General features: G+C 34.8%; 1 protein-coding gene across 15 annotated transcripts in view; it reads left to right on the plus strand.

Annotated features, from left to right (window-relative positions):
* Positions 1 to 23211, plus strand: part of EPS8 (EGFR pathway substrate 8, signaling adaptor) — a 174986-nt gene that overhangs the window by 115392 nt on the left and 36383 nt on the right. For 10 of the 15 annotated variants that reach the window (XM_072765956.1, XM_025995170.2, XM_025995164.2 and 7 more), the window contains 9 exons: positions 3903 to 3970; positions 4946 to 5107; positions 8059 to 8208; positions 10727 to 10809; positions 11504 to 11640; positions 15222 to 15295; positions 16818 to 16944; positions 18675 to 18763; positions 19150 to 19224. In XM_072765956.1, coding sequence (XP_072622057.1) covers positions 3903 to 3970; positions 4946 to 5107; positions 8059 to 8208; positions 10727 to 10809; positions 11504 to 11640; positions 15222 to 15295; positions 16818 to 16944; positions 18675 to 18763; positions 19150 to 19224 — 965 coding nt within the window. Of the gene's footprint in view, positions 1 to 2349; positions 2401 to 3902; positions 3971 to 4945; positions 5108 to 8058; positions 8209 to 10726; positions 10810 to 11503; positions 11641 to 15221; positions 15296 to 16817; positions 16945 to 18674; positions 18764 to 19149; positions 19225 to 23211 lie in introns of all 15 variants that reach the window. The other 5 variants (XM_072765953.1, XM_072765954.1, XM_072765957.1 and 2 more) reach the window with 1 other exon arrangement.

Here is a 23211-nt window from a genome sequence, read left to right on the forward strand (position 1 = left end):
AATTATGTTTTTTGTTGTTGTTGGGGAATTATGTTTAAATACTGAGACTTGTGTATTGTTATAATTGCTATTGTACTAAGTGAGGCAAATGACAGCGACATTTTTTTTAAGATTTTATATTTTTATTCATGAGAGACACAGAGAGAGGCAGAGACATAAGCAGAAGGAGGAGCAGGCCCTCCTGTAGGGAGCCTGATGTGGGACTCAATCCCAGGACCCCATGATCATATCCTGAGCCAAAGGCAGATGCTGAACCACTGAGCCACCCAGGTGTCCCTTTTTCAAAAGATTTATTTATTTATTTTTGAAAGAGACAGGGGGAGGGGAGGGGTAGAGGGAGAGAGAGAAATTCAAGCAGACTCCATACTGAATGCACAGCCCAATTTGGGGGTTGATCTTACCACCCCAATATCAAGACCTGAGCTGAAATCAAAAGTCAGGTACTTAACCAACTGAGCCACCCAGGCACCCCAAAACCTACATTAAAAAAAAATTAAGACTTACAGTTTTAGGTTCATAGTAAATTTGAAGGGAAGCTATGGAGATTTCCCATATACCACCTTGCATATGTATAGCCCTCCACCATCAGCAGCCCCCACCAGAGTAGTACATGTGTTATAATTGATGAACCTACATTGATGTATCATAGTTACCCAAAGTCTTAAACCTGAATTTAATGTTCCCAATCTGGAAGTTGATTCTCATGTTTTGCAGCAGCATATCAATTCAATAATGCTAAAATAATGTGTAAAGAATTTTCATCATTGGTTACTGAATTCACCTAATTTCATTTAAAGAAATGGGTTTGTATATTCTGGTCTGTAGTATAAAAACTAGTAGGAAAAACAGTAAAACCACAACCAGTGGTACTGCAACCAAATAAAGTTTATTCCTGGCTCTAATCAATTCAGATTGAGAGAGATAAGGAGATAGAAACTGAGGATTTTGTATTGAGAGTTGAGCCGCCTATAATACAAGAAACCCAAAGAACTGCTGTCAGATTGATTGTTATTACTTAATACACTGTTAGACCATGATTTACACTCTTAATCTGGAAAGAAAAATTTTCAACTTAAAGAGGTAGCGGGTAATAGATGAGTTGGCATTTATACAGATTTTGGGCCAGTGGTTTTCAATCTTGACTGCACAATAGAATTGCCATTTATAAATCTCAATGCCAAAACTACATCCTAAGCCAATTACTCTAGAATCTCTAGCAGGTGAGACCTAGGCACTGTTTCTCAAAGTCCATTCTAGCGTGTGGCCAAGGTTGAAAACCATTGTTAAAGTGGGGAATGTCATTAGAGACTTCATCTTGAGTATCATTAAAACTTCATTTATATTTCTCATACTTTTTTAAAGCTTTTGGTGAGATTTTCAGCTTAAGGAGCATAATTACTATTTACAACTGTACTTGAGAGTACATATGATTCTCATAAAAAAGAAATGTACCATAATTGCCTCTTAGGAACTTTCTTGCAAAATGTCCTATTAAAATGTTGATATTAACTTTATTTATTCATTGACTTAAATCACTAGAACTACTAGTTTATTTATAAATCCATTTTATGGCATTTATTGTCAGGATCTTTAAAAGGTAATTTCTTGTTACACATGCATTGTATTTATTGTGTAGCATTGGAGAGAAAGCAGTTTAAGAATTTCTAAAGTGGATTCTTCATTTGGTATATTAGAAATAGCACCTATCTTCTAGGTAATCTGAGTGATCAGTTAATGTCATGGCTTTTTACAAATACTATCAAATAGGCAGTGTTTTTCTATAATACTTATAAAATACATTTCTATAAGATTAAGGAACTATATTAGAAAGTTTGGGAGAACAAATTCTTACTACTTCATAATAAGAATCTTTAATTACAAGACATACAGTTGAACTTCAATTGTGTTTGCCAATCACTTATCTGAAAGACTGTGAAGCATTTGAATGTCCTGGGGTTGCCATATCACAACTAGATACCATGGCAACCACTGCCATTTCTTTTGCTGTCTCCGTCAGACCATAGGAAACAGAACCACCTTCATGTTCTGAGTCTGCCATAGAGAGTTGTGCTAGGAAGTGATACCAGTAATTCTGAAATAGTGATTATTTCTAAAATGCTTTTATCAGATGTGTTCCTTAGTTATATATTTCACATTTCAGTGGTTCTCCTGAGAATAATTACTTTTTTTTTTTACTCACGTTAATTCTCAGCTAATAAAAATATCATAGTTGTTTATTTTTTAATATGTAGATTACAGTCATGTAAGTGAAAGTTACATTTTGTTACATTGGAATAGAAAATTTAAGGTGAAACCAGATCTTTCTTTTTGATCACATTATTTTGGTAGGAACAGATGGATCATACTTCTTCAGGTCATCATCCAAACAAAAAAAGAAAGGTAGAAGATACTGAATTTTGTAGTGTGTCTATTTCTCTTAAGTAACTTAATGCTGCAAAAGCAAAAATAGAATATACTGGAATAATATCAAACTGATGTAATATAAGGAGTATGGGTATTTTTCATCTAAGTTTTAAGGTTAATATAAGAGAAGATAATTACTTTCGTATGTATTGGGAAACAATTTATCTGAGTTTTAAATTCTTTAAACATTCTAAATCTGTATATGTACTTTATATTTTTGTATGTGCTTTGCTATCATGTTCAGCAGAGTTTTTCAACTTCTGAAGTTGTAGGAAAATTTTTAAAGTTTCTGTATTAACTGAAAGAAACATGTTTATATTTGAAAAACAGATATCAGGCAAAACAGATATTTGAAAAACAGATATCAGGAAAGCTGAGAAGTGCATGTGTGTGTGCATGTACCCATGTGTGTTTGTGTCTGTGTGTGTCTGAATATTAGTACTGTAGGAGTCTTGAGGTTTGATCTTGTTTAACCCTTTTATTTTATAATAAGAGTGCTGAGGTCCATAGCTAAGCATCTTGCCCTAATTTAGTGTCCTACTTAGTGACAGAGCCAAAGCTAGAATCAATAATCTTCTAGTTCTTACTTAGAATTCTTTTTCATCATAGCATTCTGCTTTAGAAAGAATAAGGTATCTCTGAATTTACAAATAAGCAAGTTACTTGATTAGAAAGCAACAGATACAAAATATTGGGTCCACGTATTTTATATTTTATTTTGGTTTTGCAGCATTTTACAAAAGAAAATAAAGGTTCATCTTTGCTTTTTATATAGTGTGGTGCAGTAACTTTCTACCTAATGCTCTAACAACTGATATCTACAATTCTGATATCACATTTGTTTGTTCTGTACTTAGTTGTGTGAAAACTGTTAAAGTTTAATGGCAATCAGTATGATTAAATCATATTTTGAATCTCCTATGACACTCTCCATAGTTCAGATGTTGTGAAAGATGTTCCTTGTAGTGGCCATTATTTTGATAATGTAGTCTAACTCATATAATACAGTACCTATGACAGTATTTGCAGTTCTGTTTTTTCCTCAGTATATTAAGAGAGGAGAGTTACAAGCCAGTTTTTATCTTTGTATGAAACAGTAGATAATCTGATAAATAAAACCCTTAGGGATATTAATAATATCCCTTATGGCATTTATGTATTGTTACGATCTTTAAAAGGATTAATAAAACTCTCAGATTGAATAACTCTTTTTCGTACATTAATAATCTAGATTTTACCTTTGGGATTCTGAAAATTTATATTGGGTCAAATTGTTCTTGCATATCATTTGAACTTTCTGTTGGTTTTTTCATTTAATGTGAATAATAAGTGTTTTCAGATACACCGCACAATGGTGACTTGTCAGCTACTGTATTTATATGTAAGATAGACTAGTTTTAGAGATGGCCACAAGGCACTGATACATGAACTTTAGCCTGTTAGTGGGTAAATAATGGCTTTTTCAACTTCTCTTTCAGAACAAAGGAAGAATTATGCTCGAGACAGTGTCAGCAGTGTGTCTGATATATCCCAATACCGTGTTGAAGTAAGATGTTTTGATGTTTGCTAAAATTTAGAGTGAACCTTAAGAGACATAAAAATTTGCTAGTAAAATCAGGATTATGTTTTATTTTTTTCCTATGATGTACTGTGAGTTGTGTTGGCCTTTTCTTTCAGATTTTTGTGAAGCTGAAATTTAAAATAAGGTATCTTGTTAGTTTGGGGTCTATTTTCATAGAGAATAAATTAAAATTAAGCATTCATTTGTCATTGTTAAAAACAGGACAAAGGCTTATATTTCATATTATAGAATCTTATTGAAATTACACCTTTGATAGGTTCATTGAGTGGTTTAGTTTTGCCTAAAGTCATGACTAGTCCTATTTAAACAACAGTTTTCTTGTTTAGTTTTTCCTCTGTTCTTTTTTAACATACATTTGCTTTTGATTGGAATCTATTTAGATGACTTTCACTTATAATAGAAAACACTGAAGTAGGGAGTAATTTTTAAATTGCTCTTATTATCAGTTTTCTACCCATAGCAAGCATGCTTCATTCAATGTAAAGTTTTGTTTCGGGACAGTGCAAAGTTTGACAGTTACTACAGTAGTAGCAGACTACTGCTCTCATTTATCAGTGCCTCAGTTTCAAGCCACAGTGAAGAGTAGCTGCTGTGGCTTAGCACTTAAGTAACCAACATGGAATGAGATGGGAGGGATTGGTTTTAAGAGATGTTATTTAAGCTGTTCAGAATTTATGTTCTGTTTACGTAGCTCAACATGGCTCAGTATTAAACAGCTTTGGGTATTTTATGACTCAAGGCACCATTTCCTCAATTCAACAAAAACCTGCTTGACTTTATGATCTCAGTAAGAGAGCCATGAAGTTGTAGGATGCTCTGTGTTGGTTCCTCACTGCTTTACTTGCTGGCTTCAGTTAGGTCACTGTTGCTTTCTGTTGGAAAACGTGCGCTAAGAGAATGTTTGTGTTATGAATATTTTTCATTTTTGTCAATCATAAGCACTTGACTACCTTTGTTCTGGATCGGAAAGATGCTATGATAACTGTTGATGATGGAATAAGGAAGTTGAAATTACTCGATGCTAAGGGCAAAGTGTGGACGCAGGATATGATACTTCAAGTGGATGACAGAGCTGTGAGCCTGATTGATTTAGAATCAAAGGTAAGTTTGTAAAATTTAGACTATTTTACTTCCAAGAAAGTTCCACAGATATTTCTGTTTACAAGCAGGTCACATTGTTTAAAAGGGGGTGAAAGTTTGACAAAATAAAATATTTTGTCAGTGATTTTAAAGAAGAGATACAATACTGTATACACATGATGTCTGCAAAATCAGTTCCTAAAACTAGAGATAAAGGGATATGTGTTTTTGGGTTTTTTTTTTAACCACAAATTATGAGATAGAGGAAGTAAAAAAAAGAAATTCATAGCACCCCAGGGGGCCTTATTCTTTATGACATATATTAATTATATACTAGGCAAACCATATCCCAGTAAATGAGTAACCTGGGCTGAAAGGGTGTGTGCATGTGCATGTATGTGTGTGTGTGTATTAACTTTCACCAGCCCTATACCAGGGAGCTTTATTTTTATTTTATTTATTTTATTTTTATTTTTATTTTTACCAGGGAGCTTTATTTTGCACAACCACTGGTAGGTAAGATGCTGGAGCTCTCAGTATAGGACTTTTCTGAGCCCCATTATCCAATAAGCGTTCGAGTTGCTAAGATAAAGAAAACAACTATTGTAATCATTTTAGAGTATTCTGATAGGACTCCAAGTAAGATCTGTCCTCTCTTTTATCATATCTATCGTACATTGTGAGAGAACAGCAACTGAGTGCTTCTCTGATCCTCACAGTTTTAAGTAATTATAGAGAAGAGATATTATTTAATTTACTTTGCAGAGAAAGAACATTTGTTATTTCTCCGGTACTCTGAGAAATTGCATTTTATTTTCATGGAACGAGCACTTTTTGTTTAGCTTTTGCTGCATCTCAGGGAATCAAAAGTTTCAGAATAAATCAGTAAATTTATGGTGTGACATATGTATGTGTGTTTGTATGGGCTGTCTGTAATAAAAGTTGCTGCTTTTTACTTTTATTTGTTACTTAATTTATTTTTATTTGGGATATTATATTTTCTTTACTTAAAAAAAATCACCATTTCTTCCATTAATTACATTATGCCCCACTCACTATTTGTATAAAGGCATTAGTATATCAATAAGCATCATTTTAAATATATCTCATTAAATACAGAATTCTAATTGTGAACAGAAAGTTCACTTGTTTAAGAATCTGTCAGTATTTTATTTGGATGGCTATTTATAGGTTAGAGAGTATTCGCTTTTTATTTTTTTAAAAGATTTTATTTATTATTAGAGAGAGAGAGCGCACAAGTAGGGGGAGAGGCAGAGAGAGAGGGACAAGCAGACTCCCCTAAGCAGAGAACCTTATATGGGGCTCAATCCTAGGACGCTGGTATCATGACCTGAGCCAAAGGCAAACACTTAACTGACTGAGCCACCCAGGACCCAAGAGAGTATTTGCTTCTATACTACCAAACATCTTAAACACTTTGAAGAATGTATTTAGAGAATGTATTATAGTGATATCCTTCTGGTTTACCTGTTGATATCTTTGGCTAGTATGAATATATGTGTATATATATATTTTTTAATCTGAGAGATTCATTGAAATAAAAAAATGTGCAAATGATGTATTATTTTTGGCCTAATATTTTTGATCATTGAAGGTAGAAATTTAAGAGTATGATGATTCAGTGTTCAAGTAAAAAAAAAATTCTGACACTATATGGCCAGAGGGAAAAAATACTATGTAAGATGGTGAATAATTTTGGAAAGAGGCCTCACTTTACTTCACTTTCTCTTAAAAGCATCATCTCTATAACCTGAGGAAGTCAGTAATGCTAAGTTCAGTATTCTGTTTGTTAAGAACATAACTACATTCCTCTGCTAAATATTTCTTTTTGTCTCTTTTTCTCCCACTCACCATCTAGCCCTGCCTTCTCTGCTGCCACCTTGTATCTACTCATCCTCCACCATCTGTGGGATTTATTAGTATTCACTGTCAGTGTGATCTGCACACTTTATTTTTTATTTTTTTAATAATAAATTTATTTTTTATTGGTGTTCAATTTGCCAACATACAGAATAACACCCAGTAATCATCCTGTCAAGTGCCCCCCTTAGTGCCCACCACCCAGTCACCCCCACCCTCCACCCTCCTCCCCTTCCACCACCCACTAGTTCGTTTCCCAGAGTTAGGAGTCTCTCAGGTTCTGTCTCCCTTTCTGATATTTCCTACCCATTTCTTCTCCCTTCCCCTCTATTCCCTTTCACTATTATTTATATTCCCCAAATGAATGAGACCATAAAATGTTTGTCCTTCTCCGATTGACTTATTTCACTCAGCATAATACCCTCCAGTTCCATCCATGTCGAAGCAAATGGTGGGTATTTGTCGTTTCTAATGGCTGAGTAATATTCCATTGTATACATAGACCACATCTTCTTTATCCATTCATCTTTCGATGGACACTGAGGCTCCTTCCACAGTTTGGCTATTGTGGACATTGCTGCTAGAAACATCAGGGTGCAGGTGTCCCGGCGTTTCATTGCATCTGTATCTTTGGGGTAAATCCCCAGCAGCGCAATTGCTGGGTCATAGGGCAGATCTATTTTTAACTCTTTGAGGAACCTCCACACAGTTTTCCAGAGTGGCTGCACCAGTTCACATTCCCACCAACAGTGCAAGAGGGTTCCCCTTTCTCCACATCCTCTCCAACATTTGTTGTTTCCTGCCTTGTTAATTTTCCCCATTCTCACTGGTGTGAGGTGGTATCTCATTGTAGTTTTGATTTGTATTTCCCTGATGGCAAGTGATGCAGAGCATTTTCTCATGTGCGTGTTGGCCATGTCTATGTCTTCCTCTGTGAGATTTCTCTTCATGTCTTTTGCGCATTTCATGATTGGATTGTTTGATCTGCACACTTTAAAAATTATTTGTGCAATGCTCTGGAGCTCTTTGTTCAATTGGTTTTATATATGCAATAAAAATTAAGGCAAGTTATATTTTTACTTTGTTTATAGAATGAACTAGAGAATTTTCCTTTAAGCACAATCCAGCACTGCCAAGCTGTGATGCATTCCTGTAACTATGACTCAGTTCTTGCCCTGGTATGCAAGGAGCCAACTCAGAACAAGCCAGATCTTCATCTTTTCCAGTGTGATGAGATTAAGGTAAAAGAATGTGAATTTTTTCCCTTTAAGTAAATGTTCTGACAGCCATTGGATTATACACTTCAATCATATGACCAGTGGATTTTTAGTATCTTAGGATTTTTTAAGGAAAACTAATACCTTAGTATTTTCCTGATGGGTTCCAGTAAATAAAGAGGAGCTAGAGTGGTATTAAAAAAAAGGGAGGGGCATCCTATTTGTTAAGAAAAAAACGGCATAGATAATATATTAAATTCTTCATTGAGTGACTAGGATTATAATTAAAAATTGATTCTTCAAAAATCATGCTTCATGGACAATAATCACACCCTCCTGTTTTATTCTGCAGTAATCACATGACATGGATTATTGCATTGAAACACTTTAGACATTTTCCATGATATAAAGCTCACCATTTAATTATGTGACTTGAATAATTGCTCAAGATATATAATCCCCAGGTGATAATATGAAAGTAGTTATGCATAGTTACTAGTAAAAACATGCTATATCCTGAAGATTGGTATTCAGGGTACCCTGTAGTTTTCAAATGCTTATAACTTGCAATGCTTTGTTGGACATTAGAAGTTATGTCAGCCTTGAATATTTTTATGTCATGAACTGATTTCTTTAAAAGTGAAATCATTTTGGGTTGAGTTGATTGGTGCTTTGCCAAAGCAGTGACTTATCACTGTGATTGTATATTATAAAATATACAGGTAATTTTATCTTATAAAGATATGCTGAGAGATAAGTGTCATGTGATCTTTTCTGTATTTCTTTGACATTAAGATATGATAGATAAATTGTCAACAGTGTATTTCATAGTTTTTCTTTATGTGTAGATGACTTTCTAAAAATCTTACTTGAAAAGAACATTTAGATAGTTTATATATGTGATGTTCATCAAAATTTTATGTAGTACCTTTTGAAAGTCATAAAGGATATTAAGAATTTTGCAAGGTTAGATTTGGTAAGTATTAAGTAAGTATTAAAGTGAATATTTTTCTCTGAAAAATATACTGAAATTTAATTAAGATACTTTTAAGACAGAGGACTAAATTAGCTAAAAGACATTTTAAATCTGATGTTCGCCTCAGGGCTCTAAAACTTAACCTGAAACTAAGTGTTATTGTGCTGAGTAAAGTTTCTGGATTTCAGTGTTGAGAATAAAAAGGCTTGTTCTGTCTGATTAGGGGATGGTGATATTGATGGTTTTGAAACAGATTTACTGAATTACTGTTTTGTCTAAAACCTCAAATAATACTATGCACCTCTATGTTTTTACTCATTAGTGCCATATTCCACATGAGACCCCCCCACCTTGGCACATTGAAACTGTAAACATAATGAAATATGATGTTATATGGGTCGTTGCAACATCACTTTTGTGTTTTAAAGCTTTCTTTTTTATGGGATTTTACACAGCTCTCCAGCCCACCTTTGTAGTAAAATTTTTCTTAGAAATATGATAGCCCCCCTCATAAGAAGTTCAGGGTTCCTAAGCATCTTCAGTTTTATTTAATATCCCACATAACAGAGAGTCTTTGACACAATGTTTATGTCTTCCTAAAACTAAGATAGTCTTATGAAAGTAACACTGAACGAGGATGCGTTAACTCTCACATTTAATTAGGAATGTGACCTTGGCCAAGCCATTCTATGAGTACTCTCCAGTTTCATTAATTATAAAACAAGGACAGATTAGATAGTCTCTAAATTTCCTTTCAGCTCTAAAATTTTATGATTGTCTATGCTTATGATAAAAGAATATACAGCATACATATTTGAGGAAAACATACATAATGACAGAGAACAACCAGGAACAAAAAATCAGAAAATGTGAGTACATCCCAGCAAGAATCTAATATGCAACAATTATCACTGGCCATAAATAAACTTCATAGCAAACAAAATAAACTTAAGAAGATAATGACTTTACATTGTTTCCCAAGAAACCAAATCAAATATTCTTGCTGGGAAAGGGTACAACCTAGTGTTAGGGTTCCTCCCTTGATTATAGTGTTTTTGTCCCAAACTGGGGGTATCTGCTGGGATGTAATGGTTTGTTCCAGTAGGTGAATGGAGGCCCACTGGAGCCTGAGAAGAGAAAGGGCAAGTAGCTTTGCTCTACATGTGTGCATTTCTAATTCCTTCATTTCTTTTTAAGACAGAGATTTTCACCCTGTTACGTTTTCCGCATATACTTAGACTTCCAGCATGTGCAAATCCCTTTTTTCTGTGCCTTCGTGCAAGGATAGCTTTTGTCTAAACAAACAGAACCTGGATTAAATAATCTTTAATAATTTCTTCAGTTTTTAAATTTTTCTCATAAGATTCATCAAAACACTACAAGAGTCATGTTTTGAAAGCACATTTAAAAAAAAGAAAATGCTCTTTTTTTTTTTTTTTTTTTTTTGCGTCAAGACGCTTATTGATTCAGACAAAGAACATAATCACTTTTGTAGCTGTTGTTTGAACCTACATACCAAGACAAGAAAAATCTATGACCTCCCAGGTAACTTATCTTTCATTGCAGGCAAACCTCATTAGTGAAGACATTGAGAGTGCAATCAGTGACAGTAAAGGAGGGAAACAGAAGAGGCGGCCGGAAGCCCTGAGGTAAAAACATTAAAAGAAATTAAGGGGTAGAATTGTTTTGTTTTTAAATTTTTTTGTTTGAGTCTGTCTTCCTTCCTTTTCTTTCTTTCTTTCTTTCTTTCTTTCTTTCTTTCTTTCTTTCTTTCTTCTTTCTTTCTTTCTCTCTTTCTTTCTTTCTTTCTCTCTTTCTTTCTTTCTTTCTTTCTTTCTTTCTTTCTTTCTTTCTTTCTCTTTCTTGTTCTTGCTCTAAAGATTTAGGAAAAGGTATCTTTAGTGAAGGTCTGTTTTACAGATTACAACCTATGATTTGAATTCATTTGTCTATCTGAGTTTGTCAGTATAGATGTGCACCTCTTCCCTCTGTGTTTCTAGTTTTTCTCTGAGAAGGTTTCTCCCATGAGTGTTGTCAGATGAGTGGCATTTTAAGGGAAAGTAGCCTAGGGGAATACAAATATATATGAGGAATATAGTTAGTTCATAAGCCTTTCCAAGTCACAGGGGACCCAGAAAAAAATTAAACCTCGTGTTCAGTTGAATTAAAATGTTTGTTTTTATATTTCATATACATTTGTAAGTATACGTAATATGAAAAGGTTAGAAAATCTTGTTATTCTCCCCCTTGACATAGTTCTTAATGTTGCATAACTAATGCCATAAACTGAGAGAATTGATGGAAACCTATATGGTAAAAATTACATATTTTCATCTTTTTTAGGATGATTTCCAAAGCAGACCCTGGTATACCACCTCCACCAAGAGCTCCTGCCCCCGTGCCCCCTGGGACTGTTACCCAGGTGGATGTTAGAAGTCGGGTGGCTGCCTGGTCTGCATGGGCAGCCGACCAAGGGGACTGTGAGTGTTTCTAGGAATTGCTACTTATTGAACATTTACTTTGGGTTATTTTTTTTAAAGATTTTATTTTATTTATTCATAGAGACAGAGAGAGAGAGAGAGTGAGGCAGAGACACAGGCAGAGGGAGAAGCAGGCACCACACAGAAAGCCTGATGTGGGACTCGATCCCGGGTGTCCAGGATCATGCCCTGGGCTGCAGACGGTGCTAAACCGCTGCGCCACTGGGGCTGCCCTTTACTTTGGGTTATGATGTGATTCTTGCTCTTAAATTCTGATGCTGACTTCTGAGCTGAAGCTTGAGGTTAGCTTTTTTAATTAAAAAGAAACCTTAAAGAAAATTTAAGCCTTGGACACTATAAGACTATTGTATATGAGAGTTCAGACCAGTCATTTAAATAAATATGGTGTTATATTATGGTATTTTTTTAATGCAGTCGTAGGTGGGACGTTTGACTCAGCTGTAACAAAAAGATGATAATAGAATAATAGAGACCAAAGAAAAGACTATGAGATTTTTTTGGTAAAGACTATACTTCAAAATTCTTTCCATTATTAATGATCTTTCCACTGTCCTATTTGGGAGAATTGTTGTGCTTCCATGAGAAGGTTGTCAGGGCGGTATTAGGACAAGAATAAAGGCATTCTCCATTTCAGTATACTTGTCAAAGGGGCCCTTTGTGGGCATCATCATTTTACCTTGACATTCTTTTTTAAAGACAAATAATCATAATATAAAACTTTGCATGACTTTATATGTCAGATTTTTTTTTAACCAAATCTTAAATTTTTATGACTGAAAATGCCTTAAAATCTGTTTGGTCCAATCTCTTCATTTTAAGGGTGAAAAATTGTGATCCAACAAGTTTAAATATGCTGAAGACTGGAGCCTCACTCTTTTGCCTCATTGTTTAATGGACTTCTTAAGTCACTTACCCTTTTTTTTTTAAAGATTTTATTTATTTATTCATGAGAGACACACAGAGAGAGGCAGAGACACAGGCAGAGGGAGAAGCAGGCTCCTTGCAGGGAACCTGATGTGGGACCCGATCCTGGGATCACACCCTGAGCCGAAGGTAGATACTCAACCATTGAGCCACCCAGACATCCCAAATCACTTATCTTTCATCTAATAAAGCATTATTCATGAAGATATCTAACAATGTAGTTAAGCAATAGAACTTGGCTACCATAAGTGATTGATACGGCTTTATTTTGAGTCTGATGAATCAAAAGTTGGACTCTGGAGTAGGACTAGGATCTGCTGTGTGACCTTGGACAGTATCTCTTTGTGATTCAACCTCACTTATAAAGTGGGGATAATAACTCACGGGTTGCTGTGAATTTGAAAGAAAATAATGTCTATAACAGCCCCTGTATATTACACATAATGCTGTGTAATACACATAATGGGTGGTTCATCTCATTTTTGCCAAATTGAGTTGATTTTATTTCCGAATTGCTTTTCATTTTATTTAGGGTTTTTTTTTTTTTTTTGTATCTTTGAAGTTATTTTTAGAGATTTACGCAAAAGCCCAGCTACCAAACAGATGAAAGAAACTTTTGAAACATCCGTTTATCAAAAATGAGGTAGCAGAATTATTTATTTTAGCTTTAAAACACTTTCTGTTTTTAGAATTTATATAAATTTTTATTGGTCCATTTTTTTGTAAAATTTTGTATTTAAAAAATAAGAGGAGTTTATAGTGTTTTCTACTTTTTGTGTTCTTATGGTATTTTTGTTGTTGCTCCTGGGTTTGGTGGAAGAGATGTGGGAGAGAGCAAAATAATCTTCCTTGAAGTTGAGGAAGGCTAAGACATCTTAAGTATATAAATATTCTGAATAAACTTGTGAAAACATCTGTAAAACCTAACATAATTTACAACAAAGAGAAAATTTTGTTATTGGGATGTTTCTGGGCTCTCATTAGATTTTGTCTGAAATATGCTGTGCAATCTCATCTATTTAAATTAGAGTAAAAAGGGGTTTTCAGAACTTCTAATTTTCTGTTAGGCCAAATAGAATGTAATGCTTACCATGTGAGGTTCTGTCTGGATGCAGGCCAGTTTTTGGAAATCCCTCCCAAAAGGAGTATCACTTTGTTTCCCCCAAAGACTCTGACTAACTCAGGCTAAACATCTCCTTTGAATCCTTGACATAGCCTTACCCTTGACTTCCAAAAGTGATCTCTATAGGATAGTGGCAGTATGATTTGTAGTGGTGCCACAGATTGTAAAAATGTCTGAAAGATACTGGATGTCCTCTTTATCTTACCCACTAAGTGATATTTTGGGGCTTATCTGGAGTTGCAATTAGCTATATTTCAAGTTCAATGTGCTGCTTTCTGTAGTACGCTAGACTCAAGAAAGCCACTAATCCCATATAAAACAGCATTTAACTGGCAAGATTTCATGAACATTAATTCCTTTTTTGTTAAGATTTTATTTATTTATTCATGTGAGACGCAGACAGAGTGAGAGGCAGAGAGAGAAGCAGGCTCCCTGCAAGGAACCCGATGTGGGACTCGATCCCAGATCCTGGGATTACAACCTGAGCTGAAGGCAGACACTCAACTGCTGAGCCACCCAGGCATCCCTCATGAACAGAAATTCTAATTATCTTAAAGTCCTTAATAGCCACTAATTAAGTTTCATAAGACTTCATAATTTATTCTTTTGGGGAGGGGGCACATATCCCATTTATGGAAAAAGGCACAGAAGCATCAAAGCAATACAGAGTTCTCAGTTTTTTTTGTAGTTCTCTATATCGAACATCAGTCATGATGACATATTATGAGTTGTATTTCCATTATTGATGATACATTTTCCTGTTTCATCTGTATAGGGTTTTTAAAAATTTTATCTACTTTAAAAATATTTGTACAAGTATCTGTGTTTAGTAGTATTGTTAGCCAAAAAATGCTTAAGTGACCTTATGATTGACATCAAGCTTTAGCTAACTGAGCTAACTTAACATCTTGAATGCTCTTAAGGTATTTATTACTTCATTCGCAAATCCTGTAGGTATTTATAAAGTATAAACCAGTGAGCCCAACACTGGAGCTTACGCTGCTTTAAGCTTAATGGCAACTAGATTTTTAAAAAGCTCTTTACTGTCAGATCCCCTGAAGCTTTATTATAATCACAGTAGTGGAATGTATAAAATTGGGAGGTTGCATTAGAAGTTAGTTGATCACTTTTTGAAGAGCAGGTCCTTAAATGTAAGTTTATTTTATGTAAGTTTATTAAATGTAAGGGTTGGTTCCACAGCCAGCAGCTGTCTCTGGGAAGAGGGAGAATTGCGGGGGCGGGGGGGGGGGGCTTTGGGGGGTGGTAGTTACTGTTACAGGGTAAAATCAGCATCATAAAGATTGAGGGCAGGTAGTCATCCCTGGCCAAGTGCTTCTTAGTGGGGGCAAGGATGCATGTCACTCATAAATGATGAGCAGTTTTGGTTTCGTATCCAGTGAAGGCATTTACTTTTACAAGCAGCACTCTTTTCTAGCCACTTTTTGTGTTTCATTATCTATATTGATCTTACTTAGGCAACAGGGTGAAAGACTTGTGATTCTCCTTTCTTTAGTTGAGAAACCAAGGCAGTATCACGAGCAGGAAGAAACCCCTGAGATGATGGCGGCGCGAATTGACAGAGATGTGGTAGGTCCCACATCCCTCCGTAGGTCACTGGCTTCTCTTTAAAGAGGAAATAAATATCAGCAGGGAAAATGAAGTTGATCTAAATAAAGATGTTTCGTGGAAACTGTATTTTCTCTTTCCATTGGTGGTTATGCCCTTTGAATTGTTTTTTTTCTTAACCAGTTTTGCTTTTATGACAATATTTAGTAGAATAGGGCTCTGAGGGAAGAACTAGCATATCAACTAGTTTACAAAGGAGTTTAAACTAAATTATCAGATTTGAAGGATTTTAACGTTTTTCACAGTTTGTCTTTCATAATCAAAATGTCTTTTAAATATCTCTTCATAACATTTATTTAAAACATTTATAATGCTTGAAAGATAAAAGTGAATGGAATTTTTTTCTTTTCTTTTTTTTTAAAGATTTTACTTATTTATTCATAGACACACACACACACACACACACACACGAGAGCGAGAGAGAGAGAGAGAGAGAGAGAGAGGCAGAGACACAGGCAGAGGGAGAAGCAGGCTCCATGCAAAGAGCCCAACGCGGGACTCGATCCTGGGTCCCAGGATCACACCCTGGACCCAAAGTGGCACTAAACCGCTGAGCCACCCGGGCTGCCCAAAGTGGAATTTTTTTAAGGGAGATAATACTCTTTATAAAGGATAAGGCCATATTTATTTTTATTAGCCCATAGTAATTTACTTGCAGAGTGACAATGCCCTGTGATACAATGATAAAATATGATCTCAATATAATTACTCTTTGTATTATACACACATTCCTAGCTTATTCGGAAACAAATACTCAGAAGAATTTGAAGTTTGGAATTCAACTCTTATATTATACCATTATTTATTATACTTATAAGTTTATCTAATGCCAGTTTCTAGTCTTTGAAATTAGAAGAATGTTAAGTTTCACACGTACTAGAGAAAGTCAGCTATGACTGTAGTATATGATATAATTGAAATTGATCCAATAATCCCTGAAAGCATAATTCATCATTAATTCTATTTTGACTTGTGGAAGCTATCATTAATGATGATTATTCTAGATTATCTATGTTTATTAGGTTATCACAACATTCTATATGCCTTTAATTCCATTAAATAATATTGTTGGTACTTTATTGGAACATTTATGAGAAAAACAAAAATGTTCATTGCTCTTCTAACAAGGTGTTTCTTAGAATTTTTTCCCCTAACTTTATGAGAGAACACTAGAAGAAAATTAGAGTAGTTGAAAATAATTAATAATCTGAATAGATATTGTGAATGCTTTCTTTATGGTATTGAAAGTAGAACAAAATTAAGCTAAAGAAAAATGTAAATGTCAGACTTTAGCCACAGCATAGGTATATTTAGTTCAATTCTTTTTCTTAGAATTAGTAATAAACTTGAAATTTGCATGTAGGAGGTATTTCTTTTTGTTTTTATTTTCTGATTTTTCTTTACTTAATAATAGTATACATACAGTCAAAGCAAAAGTGTTTTTATTTTGTCTTATATTTTATTCTGTAATTTCTAATTCCAGCAAATATTAAACCACATTTTGGATGACATTGAATTTTTTATCACAAAACTCCAAAAAGCAGCTGAAGCATTTTCTGAGCTTTCTAAAAGGAAGAAAAGTAAGAAAGGTAAAAAGAAAGGCCCAGGAGGTAAGTTGGATTTTCTTAATCTTCTAAAGACCATTCAGAACTCCAGTGCTAGGCCGAGTTTCTGCCCTTGTGAACTGCTCAGCATAACCCCATTGACAGTGGGCCAAAGTCCCTTTTCTAGTTTAGGGATAGCACTTAGGAGTTAGGCAGAAACTAAGAGCCCAGGAAATAGTCCATTTTGGTTCCAAGTAGGCTAAAGTAAGAAAAGACTCTAGGATATTTTATCTAAATCACAGAGACTCTGAGATTCAGCTAGTGACCATCTCTTCATAGCTTGAAATTAGTGACTGTAAAATTAACGTCTGTTAAAGAAAGTCATAGCTCTATTCTTCCCATATTTTGATTTATTTTATTGTGAATATAGAGTCTCATTATTTTGTTAAAAGGATTTTTCTCATTAAAATAGTTACAAATATCAATGGATTTGAATTTTTTGATCACAGAACTCCCAAACAATATATTCATGTCATGTATATGCATTTTTTGAGTATGCTATAGTTAGCTATTTAAAATGGCCTCAAAAAACTTATAATTGTGGAACAAATGAAGTACATAAAAGAATAGTAAGTAAATATCCCTTTCATGACATGCAACATCCCAGTCTGTCTCTAGTTCATGTCTACATAAACACGTGACCTATAGAATTATCTTCCAGATGTGTACATCTGGATATCCCTCACCTCCCTATATTCTGAAATTAAGTATTATTACATCCTATGTCTCAAACCACTTATTCTTGCTGTAATCTTTATGAAGGGTGTACTGTCCTCTTGGTCATCCAGATTGGAGACCACAGATTCTTGGATGACTTCATTCTCTAGCTTGCAGCCATAATTGATTTTATTTTTTCAGTGTGTTGCATATCCAATTGTTTCCCTTTTCATTTTCATGGCTAGTGCGTGTTTCAAGCTGTCATCATTATTTACCCAGCTCTCTGGGTAGTCTTCAAGCCTCAATCTTTTATTCTGGAAGGATAGTTGTCTTCAAGCTCTAAAGCAGTCACTTCATTCTTCTGAATAGCGTGTTAATTCCATGTTCTGTTGAGTTAAGTCTGCTCCTCCCCCTGGCAGTCAGGGTCACCCTCAATTCAACTTTGGTCTACTTTTCCATTCTTATGTTTCTCTGCTTTAGTTTGTTGTTTGTTTTGTACATGCAGTTTCCTTGGTCATGTTTTGTTTTGTTTTGTTTTACTTATGCTGCTATTTCCAACTATGACATTTTCCTACCAAATTGCCGTGAGACAGACCTTTCAAATCCCATCTTAAAAATGAAACATCTTTTAGGTGCCCATTTTCCCATTTCCCAACCAGGTGTAGTCTCTTTCTACGGCACTTCGTTGGTGTATGTTTGTTACTTACCATTTCGAATCTTCTAAAGATTTTGAGGCCCTTCAGGACAGGGCTTATAAATTACACATTTTTATAGTCTCTGCAGTGATAAGTGCAGTAATTGGGACATAAAAGGACTACAGCATAAATCTATGGAATTGAGGAGGCACCCTCATCATCACTACCCTTAGTAGTGCCTAAGGGTAGAAGGATCCATTTTAAATGTTGGATCATCTTAGTTTATGACAGTGAATCTATGAGATGTAGTAGAGGAGCTAAGTAGCATAGTATCTGGCATGATCAAATTTTACAGACACAAATGTGCCTTCTTTATTTTTTCATTTAATATATTTTCTTAAAACTTTGCTTTCATCTCTCCCCCTTCCCCCTTATTTCCTTTAGAGGGTGTTTTAACTCTGAGGGCAAAACCTCCACCTCCTGATGAGTTTGTTGACTGTTTACAAAAGTTTAAACATGGGTTTAACCTTCTGGTAAGTGAAATTTATTTGTATACAATTAAAAGAAACAAATGAAAGAGATAAAATTCTAGCCAGGATGTTCTTAATTAAATGAAGAGGTAATATTATTCTTGTAGATTTTTTGGTATGTATGTCGTGATTTGCTTTTAATTAGGACAACAGATAATAAAACCTATGTATCCAAGTGAATTATCACAAAAGATCAACTCCTAACCTTTTTAAAATTAAATTATCTTAATCTGACTTTTCTAGGCTGATGAATATATTAAAAATGAAACTAGTAGTGAAGGACTCTCCCTCAGAGTCTTTCTAAAGTCTATGTCAGACCTTTATGTGTGTCTGTTTTTTTGCTTAATTACATCATAGTAATCTGTTCATCTGTTTTCTTAATTCTGCAGGCCAAACTGAAGTCTCACATCCAGAATCCGAGTGCTACAGATTTGGTTCATTTTTTATTCACTCCATTAAATATGGTAAGACTGTTAATTTAAGAAAGTAATCACTCTTGGTATGTTTTTCAGCCCCAAGTGTCTGTCTGGAGTATCTTGACAGTTTTCTTTCTTTACCTTGCATGGATACTGTTTCTCTAGGCATCTACATTAACATTGAGAATGTGCAGTTGGAGAGGTTGAAAGAACTTTAGAAGTCATCCTGTTCAAACACCTTATTTTATAGCTGAGGAAACTGTTGTCTCTGACAGAGCTAGAGAAATAAAATAAAGATTTATCAGCTGTTAGTGTTTTAACTAGTCTACAATAGAAATAAATGGCTATAGTAATATAAAAGTGTTTTTCTTTCTCCCCAAAAAAGCTAGACATGAGGTGGTACTGGTACTGACTGGATGGAGGGCTTTGCTCATTTATTTATTCAGAAATTTTAATTGAGAGCCTATTATGTGCTTAGTATTATCAGTAGCTTATCAGGAACGAAACAGACATAAATTTTTACCCTCTTGGAACTTGCATCATAGTATGAAGGGGCAATCAGTGAGCTAAACACATGCATAAATAACACATTTTGCTAACAGTAAATGTTATTTGAAAAAATACAACAGGGACAGAGAACAGGGAATATTTCAGGTACATGCTCATGTAAGTGCACACACACGTGTGTGTGTGTGTGTGTGTGTGTGTGTGTGTGTGTGAGGTAGTGTATTCTCCTTTTTGAATAGGGTTGGTTAAGGTGAGAAGGTGTCATTTGAGCAAATGAAGTGAGGGATGAGTCATGTGGATTTCTGAAAGAAGAAAATTCCAGACAGAAAACAGCTATTATAAATGCTCTTGAATAGTAATTGTAAATTATGTTCTTGGAATAAATAAGTATTGTGACTTGAACAGAATGAGGGAGATCTTAATTAGAAGAGGTTAGCAAAGCAACAGGAGGTCATATTTTGTTGGTCCTTATAAGTGGCTATGAAATCTTTTATACTTTTGGAGTGTTTTCAGCACAGAAGGATTGCTCTGGCTATAATACTTAGAAATCTGGAAGAAGAAGGGCCTGAGATGGTTATTAAAATGATCCAGATTGGAAATTATAGGGTTTGGACCCGGTGGCATTAAAAGTCACAAGAAGTCTTATTTTGATTATAAACCATTGAAGCAACAACATTGCTGGCTGATTGGATGTGCTATGCAAGAGCTAAGGATATCTCCAAAGGTTTTAGCCTAAGAGTGGAGGCCAATTAGTAATTGAGATAGAGAAGACAATAGGAAGAACCAATCTTTTTGGAGGAAAATAAGGAATTCAGTTTTAGATATGTCAAAATTTTGTTACATCTAGATGGAAAATTTTGATTTAGTAGTTAAATATATGAATTTGGAGTTCAGTGGAGAAATCAAGTTTAGAGATATATATTTGGGGATCATCTGCATATAAAAGGCATTTAAAACCATGAAATTATCACAAAGGTAGTAATTAAAATTAAGAAGAGGAACAGGACTGGTTGAGTCCTGGGCAGTTTCAGTGTTAGGAGAATAGAAAGAACCAACAATGAAAATTGAGAAGAAGTCATCAAGTCAAGGAGAAGAAAGATAAGAGGAGAAGAAAGATAAGAATATTATAGTATTCTGGAAGCCAAATGAAGAAAATGTGTCCAATAGAAGAATTGAGCAACTGTGTCAGATATCTCTTTGGTGGAAGCTGACTTACCTCCATGTTCTTGTTATAGCTGTACAAAAGCGAAGAAAGATGACTTATCTTTAAGGAGGTGACTCTGAACTTAAGCAGATAATTTCTGCCTTTGTCCATTTGGCCTGAATGTTTTCATATGGCCATACTGAACACCAAAGGAATATAGTCTACATCTTTGTGGCTATAGGTTCATCTAAAATGTAGGGGCTTCTCTTTCTAGGAGGAAGAAGAAGAGAATGGACTCTAGGGAACAATTAGTAGTCTTTAGCATCCTCGCTATGTGCCAGGTAGAGTGATAAGCTCATAGTACAATTATTCCTGAGAAAACTTCCTTCTCATACGTGTGTATTTTCACATAAGGCATAATTTTTGCAGCTAACAAAAGGGTGTGCTGGGCACAATTCCCATTGTGAAGGAGTTGGATATTCCTATGAGTTTATCCAGCAAAAGTTATACCACTTGTGTCACAGGCCAGAATCCAAGATACATATCTTAATTTCCTATATTTTCAATATGCAGCAATGCTCTTTCCTTATATGGTATGGTAATACTTCCCTTCCCATTATATATTTCTTCTATCTACAAATGGTGTAATAGCTACTTTTTGAAGCTGGTATTATGTACAACGATCTTGTCCTACAGAACAGCTGGGAGAATTCACTAGAATAATACACCAAAAAGTGCAGGATTGGGGGGAAAGCATGCAACAAAAAGCAGATGGAACAATGGTTGGCCTCACATACAGATGTGAAAAGAGAATAGGCTACAAATTACCCTTTTCTACAGTTCCACCAATTAGTTCAGTCCCATTTTTGTGGGAGGACAAGTGAGTGAGGAGTAGAAAGAAGGTGAAATACCTTTTAAATACTCCAAGGAAGACAGAGTTTCCTGCTTTCTGGGATAAGGCAGGCATGGGTGGAGTGGTTGTGAATGGCTCTCCCTGTCAGAAGAGCAAATGATTACTTTGTAGAATGACAATAGCGAAAATGATAATTGTTAGTAATGTGTGATTATCCTGTGTATTATTCCTGTGATTGTTCTCTTAAAGAATAAGAACTACATGAAGCAGATAAATTTCATTAATTTTGGTTTAGGGCATATGAACACTATGTTTGGATTACTCTAATATTTATCATAAATGGAGCAAACTCAAATGCATTTATTATAGGTTTTACTTGATTATCAGAAAAAAAATGTGAAAAGAAAGGTCCAAGTTACAAAAAGGGATAATATATCCTTTTTTCCTCAAGGGCAACGAGATAAGACCTGAAGTAGAATATGCAATGAATATTGCCTTACAAACATGAGGAAGTAATGTTACCTGCATTAATGTTACCTGCATCAGAACTGGGCAATAAGAGATTAGAAGATGAAAGTCCAAGACTACCTCAATAATTTATGAATGCTTCCATATATTGCTATTATATATATGGAACATCAGTTTTCTACTTGTCTAGTTATTGTTGAATAATTCTTGCTTTATAAGCTCTTGTAAAAATTAGATCAAGGCCATTCATATGCAAAAAAGCCCATAGTAGCTCATTAACAAAATTTGTATTCCTTATTTAGCACATTTGATACTGTCTTAGTTTCAATATTAGGAAGTTTTGACTATAAAGCAGTTTTTGCCACCTCATCTTTTGCATACTTTCTCACAGATCATAAGTGGATGTGTAGTCATTACATAGAGGAGAACTATAAAATAATGGGAGTGGTTTCCCGAACATGTAGAAATTAGCCTTTGTGATCAAGCTCTGTATCTGAAAATGGATTTATTTTGTCTTTTTTTTTTTTTCATCAAAAATTACTCCTTATAAGTGGTTTCTCCAGTCAGAATATGTCTGTTGTTCCTTTTAGTGTTTTCCCTACAGAGTACCAGACATATTATTTGGGTAAGACATGAGAAGGAACATTTATTTAGGGACTACTACCAGCCACACAAAATTTAGTGGCTTTAAACCATGCAGGATCTGCCCTCTGCCCTCAGCATCTACACATACAAGCATACCTGTAGCACCCCTACATGCATACATGCCTAACATTCATTCTTGAGAAGGAACTATGTCTTATAGCTTTTTATTTACATTTCTTTTGTTTCATTCCCTCTTCCCTTTGTTAACCCAAAAGTTTTAAAGTTCCTCTACTCCTCGATTTCACTCTTTACTTTTCCCTTTTAATCATCCCTACATATTTACCAGAAGTGCTTATAGGGCTTGGAAGTAAGAGAATTACTGTGCCAGGTATTTTTGTTCTCAAGTAAAAGTCAGCTTCCCTCCTTATTTCTCATCTTTTCTTTCACTGATTCTCAGTCATCCCTCTAACACTATGTC

This window comes from Vulpes vulpes, chromosome 8, assembly GCF_048418805.1.
Source record: "Vulpes vulpes isolate BD-2025 chromosome 8, VulVul3, whole genome shotgun sequence".
Taxonomy (NCBI): domain Eukaryota; kingdom Metazoa; phylum Chordata; class Mammalia; order Carnivora; family Canidae; genus Vulpes; species Vulpes vulpes.